The sequence below is a fragment of the Cygnus atratus genome, chromosome Z, assembly GCF_013377495.2.
Source record: "Cygnus atratus isolate AKBS03 ecotype Queensland, Australia chromosome Z, CAtr_DNAZoo_HiC_assembly, whole genome shotgun sequence".
NCBI classification, from domain to species: Eukaryota; Metazoa; Chordata; class Aves; order Anseriformes; family Anatidae; genus Cygnus; species Cygnus atratus.
The window spans coordinates 17,726,567-17,739,415 of record NC_066396.1 but is presented as its reverse complement, the minus strand read 5'-3'; the positions used below and the strand labels follow the sequence as shown (position 1 = coordinate 17,739,415).

The 12,849-nt window shown below is 36.9% G+C and overlaps 1 protein-coding gene across 2 annotated transcripts in view; it reads right to left on the bottom strand.

Moving 5' to 3' along the window:
* The window catches only part of ITGA2 (integrin subunit alpha 2), a 66,465-nt gene that overhangs the window by 44,847 nt on the left and 8,769 nt on the right, over positions 1-12,849 (bottom strand). For both annotated transcript variants that reach the window (XR_007709212.1, XM_035570112.2), the window contains exon 2: positions 2,912-3,035. Coding sequence is in view for 1 of the 2 variants with exons in the window: in XM_035570112.2 (XP_035426005.1) it covers positions 2,912-3,035 (124 nt within the window). In the remaining variant the exon portion in view is untranslated. The remainder of the gene's footprint in view (positions 1-2,911; positions 3,036-12,849) is intronic.

The window sequence follows — 12,849 nt, the reverse complement described above, 5'->3', positions numbered from 1 at the left end:
CAAATGTAGATAATCACATGACAGGGAGAACCAGATTATAAACTGAATGACGTTTCTGTTGTGGGTAATTACTAGAGCCTATATTTTTACATTTGTTGAGTTTCTTTGGTGTTCACTATTTTCCTTGACCTCATTAAAGAGTTCCTGCCCGGAAATTCCCACCAGACACTGTGAAAAGCTTGAGCTTTGCTTGGCTTGCAAGTTTGTCCTTATTTATGAGCTTCACATGCCATCAACGCACAGCAGAGCGGTGTCCAATTATCCTGGATCATCTGACCCTATACAAAAAGGATTCCCTTTGCTGGTTTGTGTCACAGCTTCCCAATGTGAACCAGCACCCTCTATAGCCCTGTACTCCTGGTTGGATTGTCTTCTTTCTGAATGCATCTCCAGGCAAAAGTGGTAACATACTGCTGCACGCAGAGTCCCAAATCTGCAAAAATTTTATCATTTCCCGTAGTTCTTATTGCTTTGTTGTACCTCCCAGAAATACATGTAAATAACATAACTAGAATCTGCTGGTTTTTGTTTGTTTGTTTTAATTTTATTTTCCTCTGTATCTCTCCTTTCTGCTCTTTGAGAGAATAGAGGAGTTTTAAAGCTATATTTGATATGGCTCTATCTGATTTTATTATCAGAAGCAAGGTCTAGGAAGTGAAGAAATTTCCCACAGATCTCACATTCTGGATAGTCTTTCCCTTGGAGAGAGCTGCCACCCCAGCTGTGTTGGACTAGTGAGCAACTCCACTGTTACTGAACAGAGTTTTCAAGTGCTTTACACTCTTGCTGCACAATGAAGTACTCCTTATAAAAGCACGTGGTGATAAACGCTCCCTTCTGACACACAGCAGCATCCCATCCTTATGCAAAGCCTCTATCTTTTTCCTTCCTAGCTCAGCCATGTCAACGAGTGCTCTGCATATGGACTGCAAGCCTGTGCATCACTTACAGGAGAAATCAACTCTAATGAACAGTCTGAGTGTTTAAATAACATACACAAGAAAAAGCGCTATTGTCCCCAAGAAAAAGAAAACAGCCTACAAATGAAGAGAACAAGAAAGTAAACTGTGAGTGATTTTTTTTTAGGCATGTCTAGTGATTTCTTGAGAGGAAGACTGAAAAGAGCTTTTCTTCACCAAGAGTCTCTAACAAGTCATGGTTACCAGAACAAGTGCTAATAAAATTCTCCAGAGTTTACGGTCAGACATTGTGCAACGAATTAACAAATGATGAAGTGCCTATCTGCAGAAAACAGTCCCAGATTCATAATATTCATATAGTTGGGAGAAAAGAAAGAGAAAGTTAATCCAAAGTTACTTTCTTTCTCAAACTCCAGAGTGTTAGCCAAGAGATTTGGAGGAATTATTATATCAGAAGTAGTAATAAAAAGGAAAATATAAAGCAAAAATAGGTTGCTTGAGTCCTGAACCTAGTGCTCCTGTTGTAAGCTTACAGGAAAAATTTACAAGGATAGAATGCATGAAAATTTCTCCAGAAAATACCAAAGCATTCAATTCACTTCAGGCAAACATTCTTGTTCTCTTTCAACAGCTTTACACAGAAGTTAAAAAATAAATATTTTTTTAAAATGCTCTGAACTAGGGACGACTAAACACATAATTAAAGCAGGCAGAAACATGGCAAGAAGCTACTGCTGCATCAGGCAAGGAGCTGGAGAAGTACCTACCTAAAGGAGGGAGAGGAAACATTGAGCTTTCAGTTCAGAGGATACAGCTTCTTACTTCCCTCCTGGTCACTGGTGGTAAATGAGGGAATTCTAGAGAAGCAGTGGGATCTGTCGAGTCTTACATTTTTCCATACGAAACAAATTGCAACTGCACAGTGCAGCTGTACAGGGCTATGCACAAAATGTCTCAGCTAGCTCTGTGGTTTTGTTAATGCTCTTCCAAACTTTAAGTATAAAATACATTATTATGTATTTATAAAATACTTTTTTACTGAAAAAAGTTCAGCTACTTACTATCTGTCCATCATCAATTAAAAAGACATGCTAGTTTGTTGCTTATTTTTTTTTTTCCCAAGACTTTCAATCTAGGGAGAATGATGCATCCAAAATGTCTCAGTTTATTATAATATGTATAGCTTGCATGACTTTTCATTAGTCCTTTCCATGAAAGACACCTTAAGCTTTGTGGTTGCTGAGATTGCAGAAGGGAAAAGAACAATGTGTTTTCCACTAAATGGGTTTACTCTGGGTTAATATCTTGAAGTTCTTTTTGAAACCAATGTTACTAGAAAAAAATATTTTACTAATTACTCGTTAAGCCCAATGTTGTGGCAACACTGGATTTCACATCAACTTTTATGCCTGAGAAAATGCAGCAGACACAAGGCCTTTGCTGGGATTGCGTTATGATATACATCCAAATATATTGTCCCTTGAGAAGTAAGCACTTAATGTTATATCAGAAACAAAATTATGCAAGTTTAAGTTCAGTTAATTTTAATAAATAGAACTTCTTAGCCCTATTGATTTGTTTTAACCTCACCAACGTTAAAATGGAAAAACGTTGCAAATATACGAACTGTGTAACAGATGCTATTGCTAAACAAATGACTGAGATCAGACTTAAAATGCTAAAAGAAATTGTGAGTTTGAGGAAACTAGTGTATTGGAGGTGAAAATAACAGCTTAAGAGAGAAAGACTTCAGAATGCATTGTGTAAAGGAAAAAAAGACTTGAACATTCATATGAATGAGTCTTTAAAATATTTTCACTTTTTTTGTTTTAATTCTATGATTCTATGAAAGTCAGTATTTACTAGTAAAAAGATAATATAAAAGTGAAATAATTGGAAGTAATTTAAATTTGAAATTAAGAAGTAAAATCAAGGTGCAATATTTTTTAACTGTTTAATTGGACATATAACAAGGTATTCAAACTGCTTACCATTTGCCTTGATCATTTACAAACTGTTGAACTGCATATCCAAACTGCTCTGTTGATGGACCAGAAAATATTTTTGCTTCTAGGAGCCCAACATTGTAGGCTTCACAGCAGTTATGAAGAATGCCTGTTAACAGAAAGATTAATATCACCACAGAAGCAATTAAAGAAGATTTTTGATCCCAGTGAAAATGGCTCTTAATCTGTGCCATCTCCCCCAACAGAAGATGTAGCCTTTGACATGTGAATTAAAAAACAAACAAAAACCACCTTTTCCCTACAGTACCCATATGCCCATGCATAATGATTATATAGCATTCTTTACAGGTGTTAGAATATTATGGGCAGATATTAATGACTTGATCACTGTTTGGCTCAACAAATGTCGCAGCATTACTAATAGCAGTGCTTTAGCTGAAAGGAAGCAAGAAATGTGACTCAGGTCTGTTATCCTCCCTTACCTTAAGACGTGTTAAGCTTATGGCACACTCAAATACATCAATGGCCTGCTGAGTTAAGCTAAAATGAAAATCCACAGACAATAACTGTTAATGCTGTTTGTATTCTACTGTTTATCTGCTATTTAATGTTTGAAATAGTGGAACAAAATCAGATTATCTACTGCATCAAAAAACCTACATTTTTGAGTCATTTTATTATCACAACATGTTTGTTTTCTGTCCAAATAGCCAGAACAGTTGTCCAAACAGGAAAAACTTAGAAATACAAACATGGAAGATATCACTGCATTAATAAACTATGAGACTTAATATTGAAAACTTCACTTGGCTGTGATTATGGAATTAATAACCTTGTCTTGGTCCATATCTGGGGGGAACCAGCAGCATGGGCTGGTACATGTCATAAGGTTGCAGGATGCATGGGTTCACTCCTCATTCATAAAGGACCTGAATTCTTTCTAATCAAGGGCTGTAAGTGGTCATCAGGGAGAGTGTCTACTACAGAAGTTGCAGGACCTCAGTTTATGTTATTTGAGACCACTAATAACCATGAGTAGATAATTCTCACCCTACTTGGAGGTAGAAGGACTAAGACAATGGTGGGAAAGTTAAGAAAAATCCCAGAAATACAACCCAGCTCAGGGACACATTCTGGCTCCTGACAATCCTCTAAAAACGACAGCAAAGGAAGAAATGGTGACCTGTGGTTGCACTGCTGAGGTTCCCAGGTGAGAAAAGTTCAGAGTTACTCACTGTTTAAACAGTTCCCTCATGTTTTTCCCTCCCTTCCTGTCTGCCCAGACAGAATGAGTTTATCTGTTCCACTCACAAAATGTCTCATCACAGTTATTTAGTATGAGTCATTCTGTAATAAAGTGGGGGTTTTTATGACAATTCTTTATAGCAAGATCCTTTAAGGAGATACATGCTGATCTTTGACCTCTTAAAAGTCTGAGCTTAAATTTTCTCTAGTTTTGATGGGCTGAGTGAGAACTGTTGGTATTACTCTTTTCCAGGTCCCCACACTGGCTGGTCAACAGGGATTAAATTAGCATGAAACAGCTCATCACAGTAGCTTAGCTGTATAGTAGCTGAGCTGTAATAGTAATAACAACAGCATCATAGCGATAACATTAAAATCGCAACTGCAGGTGTGCAAGCAAAGTTCACTACATGTAAAAAAAATCATAGAATTTCTTATCTTAGCCATATATTAGAAAAGACAAATGTTACTAGCAAAATACAAAATGCAGCTCACACAATTACTACTTTTTGACCACGAACTCAAAACAGGAAATCATACATTCGTCATTTCAAACAACCACTATCTATAGCAGGCCTCCGGAAAGCAAACAATCACCATTTGCTGAAAGTATAGTTCCTTGAGAAACATCATTAGAGAAACAAAATATTTTCTCAGTCATGTTATTTGAGACTGGAGAAGAGAATGTGTACAGATACATCACTCTGTGTTTCACAATACTTTTGACAGTAATTACAACCACTTACAGTCATAGCTCAGGTCTAGGTTTTCAGAAGGGGAGCAAAGAGTAGGTTAGATAGATATTGCCTACATAAAAATTAAGATTACTGGGAAGACTTTGCCGCTATTTTTTTGTGTGATCTAATGTATTGACATTTTATCAAAATGTTTTGCGTACATTTATAAATTTGGGGCCTAATTATTATTTTTGGGGCCTAATTGTTTTTAAGTTATATTATCCTCAGCGAGAAATCACAGAACCACAGAATGGCTGAGGCTGGAAAGGACCAGTGGAGATCATCTGGTCCAAATCATGTACCATTTAGCAGTGCCATTATCCTCAAAGGCCACAGGAGGCTCCACCACAGCAACATTGTATGCTCTAATTTCCCACATGCAAATTCAAGAGAAGAATAATTCTCTAAGTCAGGAAGTGTACACGCAAATAAACCCTGACTTTGGAGTGAGGAGCCAAAAAGATCCTAGAATGATAAATATTTAAAGTTTGACCCCAATGGCATAGGCAAAGAATCTACTTGACTGCCTGGACTTTGTTACACAGTTATTAGCAAATCATGTACCAATTTTAAACATGTTCCTAATATGCTGTGCTGCTCTCTAGCCTCACATCACTTATAAGCAAGCTGCATTGCTCTCCAAGTCTGTACACTCACTTCTATGTATGCCTGCATTAGGTTACTGCTAATGTTGGTCGCTACACTCATTAAAGAGTGAAATATATTTTAACGTACTAGTAAGCCTGTCCTAAGAAGTTTCTAAAGGGGAAGAGAATAAGGGTACAGAAATGTTTCCTTTTGATTTGCTCCCAAGATGCCACATTGCAGAGCCTATTTACAATCAGCCAAAGGCAAAAACACAGCACTGCTCTAACTGCAGGCTGTTGTATGTTCAGAGAAAAGATACAAGAAACAGATTTATGCATTCATGAGATTCACAGGTCACATTCTTGCTACCCTCCAGTAGCTTCAACTAGACAGGATCTCCATGTGTGATATTAGAAAGCAGTGTAATGTGGTTATGCCTTAGCTGGATGGATTTCAGTGCAGGGAGAGCAGTCCGACTTGTCTAACACAATTTAAAATGATTTCATCTAAAAGGATTTTATCTTCCTAATGCCATCTACTGACACTGCAGCCATCCCAAATGGTACCTGTAGCCCTGGAAGAAGGGGCCTCAAGATAAACTTCCATTTGTATGACTTAGGCGAACATGTCTTAACACTGCTGCTGTGCCCAGTTGTCACTGGGTAGAAAGGGGTACTGTCATGCATTAATGCTCCTGTGTTTCAAAGGTATGTGTTAAATCCAGTCCACTAGCCAAACTGTAACTTAGCTAAACGTATTCTAAGTGCACTGGCCAACTTAGGTGCAAATACATTGAAGATCTCTCCTCATGTGTCCAACGGCTATGATTTTATTAAATGCACGAGCAAGGGCAAAAAATGCCAGACCTGGACAAAATTACAAAGAATAGATGTCACAACTAACAGCCTGAAGAGAAACCCCCAAGCTGGTTCAAATTCACCTAGGGCATGGTGTCAAGTCAGATAGGGGGTTGTGAAAGTGAATGCTGGGTTACACATTCCCTGTCCACCTCTCCCCTTGCCCTCTTGTGGGCACTGCAGCATCCCTCCCCAGTCCTCCCATGGTCAAAAACCAAAACAACAACAACAGAACAACCAACCAACCAACCAAGAGCACAAAGAGCAAAAAAAGCACAGAAAACATTGTCTCTGGAGACATACTATAATCTGCAATTTTTTTGTGGATCACATTTGCCTTTCACCCACTTTGCAAAATCAACGTAGAAAAGCTGGCAAAGACGCTCTGACTCACCAGGGACATTACCAAGTGAATCATAGTGTAAACATACTTCATTGACAGTCATTTAAAATTCCACATTAAGTTTGATAATCATTAGCAGGGTTTTAATTTCTCTATTTATTTTCTATTCCACACAAATCTTACTTGCTATGGCCTTGGTGATGGCCTGAGAAGAATAATATATGAGGCATTTTTCTGTAATTTTCCTCCACCTTATGTAGTGCTTACACATCTTTATCCTTTTTGTACATCTATCTAAATACAGTATTCAGAACAAGAAAATCAAGTATTTGTAGCCAAAAAAAGAGAAAATGCTAAAATTGCTGCAAACCTATTTTAAGCCTGTGCCAGAATAAGAGGGTCTCTTACACATTAAAAGGGTGTATCTAGATTCAAAGTACTGTACATTCTAGGCTGGAAAGATTAAGTATCTGCTGCTGCCTTCAGGCAATGAACTTTGATAATTTGAGAATCTCAAAATAAAGAAAACTAATCCACTATCTGGATTTTAATAGCTTTTGGTGACAGAATTCTGTTTTGTGACTTAACGATCACGATGAGAGATTAGTCAGGCAAGTAAAAATCCACCTCCTAACTTCAGTCTGCAAATGGCACTTTATTTACAGTCAAATAAACAGACTGCATGGAACAAAGGAAGCCAGATACAAGCCTAAAGCTTCTGAAGGCCCCTCTGAAAACTTCAAAAGCGTCCGTTTCTCTCCACTGGATGGGCAGGGGACTTGTTCACTTTGGTTTAAACAGGATTACTTCATCAAGCAGGGTGACTCCCAACCTAAAGCTTCAGAAAAAAACAAAAGTTATAAAAAATACCTGAATGGAAATCTTATAGTTCCTTTTATACCAATAAAACTGTCATATCACTTTGCTTTGTATTTTTTTTTTGTGGGAATTCCCACATTTCAGCAACTGTATTCCATCGTACGCAGTAAGAACTGCAGCACAGAAGTGCAGCTGCTTTTATACTTTTGCACCACTGTTTTCTTGCTCCTGGTAGAATGAAAAATAACACATGTCCTGACTCTGCACCTTTAAGCCTGAACATGTGGGAATTCTTCTGTAACTATAAATGACGTCTAATGATGTCTTCTCTTTGCTGCTGTTGAAGTACAAGTTGGAGCAAGTTTTTTGAAGTAATGGCTTATATAAGGTACACCCAGTTTGTAATAGTTTTGATTGTTTTTGAAGCAAAATTCAGATCATAAAGTGAGCAAGCAGAAAATACCTATTGAGTAATCAATCATTTAATGCTGTGATCATAACAATAGAGTGACTGCAATCTCTTAGACGGATTAAGCAGTATAAGAAAGATAAATTTGTTTAATTAATTGGATGAGAAAAAAAATGAAACATAATTCTCTGTGTTGGATAATCTGGTTTGCCAAAAAAAGTTTATAGATGATTAATAAAATATACTAAGAATATTATTGGTCTTCATTTTGTGTCGTAGTAAGTGTTCCAATAAATGCTTCGTTTTCTTTTAAGTCTAAACACTGAAACTGAATTTTCAGTCATCTGATACTACACAGAAAAGGTAATGCTGCAGTTTGAAATGCTAGCAATATATGACAGAATTTCATAATCATATAGACCCAGTTATGCAAAATCTCATCTCTGATTAAGATATGCAGTCAAATAGAGGCATTTACTGTTGTCATAGTTTGAATTAAATAGGTCTAGCAACTGCCATACGAAGAAAAGGAAGACTCAGTGGAATTTGATCACTGAGTCTATAAAGATCCACTTCATCTTAAGCATTAGTTATAAATTTATCTAGTATTAACCTTGCAAGTAGAAAATAATACAATGAAGCAACCTTCATTTTTTTCCCCAATGATACAGTATTTTCTTCTTCAAAAAACTATTAGCTATAAAACAGAAAAAGTTCATTACATAATCCAACTAAAGCTACCATTTGCCTTTGTGAATGAGCCCTCACTCCACTAATGTATCAAGAGAGGAAACAGCCCCTATGCAAAGCTCCACTCTGCCCTGGAACATGGCCACAACCACAATTGCTGCCCACTGTGCAGCACTACAGCTTCAGAAACTCTCCCAAAACAGGGCAGCAGAACCCAGTAAACACACACCCAACATCAACAGTGCACCTCCGCCAGGTTCATAACTGAACAGAAAGGACTGCCAAGTTCAAAAAGAAAAAAAAAAAAAAAAAAGCACAAGAATTAACTCTCTGTATGTTACATAAGGTTTACAAAATAGTGGTAACTCATTTAGGAAAACATCCAAATACAGGGGAATAATAATAATAATAATAATAATAATTTAAAAAAAAAGACAGTAAAGGATTGGGAAGGACTAAACCCGAGTCACTGAAGAAGACAAAGGCCATGACCTAGCACGATTACATTACAAACATCCTTGTATAGCTTTTTAGTCCATGTATTGCTTTGGATCAAAAAACCCCAATGGATTATTGTCTGCTTCCTGAAGCAGTTTCATAAATTAGCAGCCAGTAAGATGTGTATAGCCTACATCTCCTTAACAGTTTGGTCTAGTATTTTTTTTTAAAGCTGTCTTCTGGAAATAGTAAATACTTTAAGTTGCATTTCATGTTAACCTGCTCCAAAATAGTTGCTACATAGAAAAGGATTCTACGAAGAAAATTTTCCCTTTAGTCCTAAAGATTTCTTCCTCTAAATAATATACATCAGCAGTGCCCTGGAACCTGCTAGCCCCCAGTGGGGACAGAGAAAAAGAAAGTAGTGGGAGGGAAGAGAGAACTTAACTCTTGGTTTCCTCTGGCTTCATCACACTGTGAATTATACACTCTAGTTCCAGCTTTCTCTACCTCTGAAGCAATTCTAGGGGCTCTCTTTGGGGTGAGTTTTTTGCAATTGTGCAAGCTCACATTGGAACTCCTTATTTGTCAGGGAACTTGTAAAGGCACTTTTGTCTCACCCCAATGCTCATCTGTTTATTTTTTTTCATTCCTCTGCAAAAATTAGCTGAATTTGGCTAACAGGTTCTAGAGTTAGCAGGGGAATACAGGCATCTACAGGCACTCACATTGTGAATCACCTACTGTCCTTTAAATACTGGCCAGAAAGGTGGAATGAAGGCAGGAAGAGAGAGTAATAAAGTTATGAAAGAGGGCAGTCAAGTAGTATTTGCTTCCTATTAAATATATTCAGTGTTATTTTCTTTAAAAAAAAAAAAAAGCTTTTTAGTATAAGAGTATTCTTATCCTAAATACTATTCAAAACCTACTATACTTACTATTCAAAACCTATGTTATCAGAACAATAATTCTCAATAATTCTTCATTGTGCCTTCTGGAAGCCACCAAGTAATTATCACTGCAATGAGCTTGTTTGAGGTGCAAATCTAGCCAAAAACCACTTTTTTCTTTTACCGACATGTTAGTCTTCAGTGTGATCTGCTTTACTCTACTGCTATGTGCATTGTGTACGTGCACAGGTAATGACATCAAACCAAGTCCTTTTTAACATAAAATAAATAGTTCTATATTGGTTGCACTGTTTTGGGATTTTCTGTACATGGATGTAAATACGAAACACAATTTTGTGTATTGCAAGTATACTCATACATTAGAATCCAACTACATATAGCAGAGAAAATAGAGGACAACTTATAATTTAACCAGGAAAGGCTTACTAACCTTCACCTGCAAAAGTCAGGATAAGTAAAAAAATAATTTCTTATTAGATTTTTGCTGTATACGTCTTTATTACTTGTATTTTTTCTCCAATATGCACAACCTTATCAGTATACACTCACAACAACACAGAAATTTTCAGCTCGTACTGAAGCACTGCTTTTATAATCACAGTTAACCTGTTTTATTTTAAATTGAACATATTTCTTATTGAGAAAAACCCTCTAAATAAAAATAAATAAATAAAAACAGAATGTAAACCTTCAAGAGGAAATCAGAAGAAAAGTATGTGAATGGCACAACACTGGATCTTTCATACTAGAAGTCAGAATATCTAATAATCCTCCCTTTTATTACTTTGTTATATGTCATCATGTTTACAGAAGTCTTAAAAAGGTAAGTCCTGATTACTTTATTCGTTCATCTATTTGTTTTATTTTCTTTTATCTTGAGACCGAAGTTTTCTTCCCATCAGCTACAATATATCAAACTATTTAATAATTAACTGAGATTATACAGGTTAGTGTAGAAATAAACTAGAAGCCAAAATAAAAAAAAGAAACAAACAATGCCCAATGTCTCATTTAGTAATAAATCATCCTTTTTCCTTTCTCTCCCTCCCTCTAGAAAGTCTTTTTAGCTTAGTTGGCCAACTGTGTCTTCATGGAAGTAGGTCAGCTCTGAGCCTGAAAGCTTCTGAGTGTGTGGAAGTCTGAGTCACTGCTTTTGAATTACAGCTGTTTATGAGAAACTGCACTGAAGAGTTACCAATAACCTGCTATGAAAGCAAACAAGATATAACACAACAAACTGTGAATGAAAAGTAGAAGAGCCTGGGACAATGCTGCTAGTCACTGTCTGTTTTACTGCTTTGGCACTCCTACATAGTATGAGATCTATATAAATTTAGCCACCACTGCATTAGTTATTGTTGAAGACTCTACCTTGGTATCTCCCTTTTTTGCCTACATGTTGTCTCCTCCATTCCCAAAGCAGATGAATATGCTGCTCTTCATCTGGAGTTAAGAAATCTCAACAACCTACTGTATATACAAGGACTGATTCCAAAGTCACGCTAAAGAGAAGCTCCTGCTGGACTGACAACTTCCTACATGTTTTTAATAAAGACAGCAAGTATTTGGACCTACTCAGACTTATTATCGTGGCATGTTTCCATCTTTAAATCCAGTGGGAATAACTTTCTTTTAAAGAAAGCTGACAGGAATTGCATCTTTACAAACTGACTTGCAGCTTTTTTCTTTTCTTCCTTGATCTCGGTACAACGCAGGATTATTTCATCTTAGCTCTTAGACTCTCACAATTTGTTCTCAATAATACCACAAAGAGATTAAAAGTACACATGGCTAACAAGCTGTACACACATATATGCTACATGTGCAGTTAAGTTACTGGCTTCACAACTAATGATCATGAAAAGAAGTTTCATATGTTTCCCTGAGATAAAAAATGACTTTTCATGTGGAATTTTCACTCCAGCAACTTCTCTTCCCTCATGCTCACATTATCAGTTGTTGACCCTTTTTTCAAACCATCAATATTTCCAAATATAGTCAGAGCAGCATGAGCTACATTAGGACTGTAAAAGAGGAAATGCATGTCATCACACAAACCAATATGACTGCTATCTCTGTATCCTATTTTCTGCATTTGCTCTTTTTGGCTTTTATGAAAGCCTGTTTGTACACAGATGAACACGCATGTTCGTACACAGATACCAAGAACACCAAAAACAATCAAAGTGATCTATATTTTCCTGTGCATAGCATACTCTAGACTATGTGAGAATTTCAGTGTGTGTATCCTGTAAGAATATTAAATCATATCATATTATAGCACCTGAAAAGGCTAAATTAGAAAAAGTCTGAGGGACTTGCCTTATGACAGATCCAGTGTCACAGCCTGCAGCATGAGGATTGAAGTGACTTGAGAGCAACTCTACCATCACGATCACATCAGGACACCACATTTAATACCCTGATCCCCTATCTCTGCTTCTCAAGAACTAGCCAGGAGCTCAGCTCTCTGGGCTGTATACAAGAACTGCATCAGCTGTAACAACTTCACTACATTAGCTTCCTACAACAAAAAAAAAAACCAAAGCACCACAGGATATATAATACAATAGTTGGAAGAGCTATAATTATCAGAACTTTTGTTTTCCTATAGCAGACTTAATGACTACTTGTATCCACTGGTTGGAAGGGGAGCTCATGGCCCAGCAGACTGAATGGTAGGTGGTCCCAACCACTCACCTGAAATTCATCCTTAATGTACATCGAAATCATCAGTTCTGGCACCAGGCAGAATGTGGACTCATTAAAATCGGAAAAACAATTCAAGGATGCCCAGACTTCAGCAGCTGCCTAACCCAGACTGAACTTAAAATCACCTGTCTCCCAGGTTTTGTAGTGTAAAGTCATATACATACTTAGAATATCATAAAGGTGCAGAAGCACCCCAAACAGCAAAATTATCCT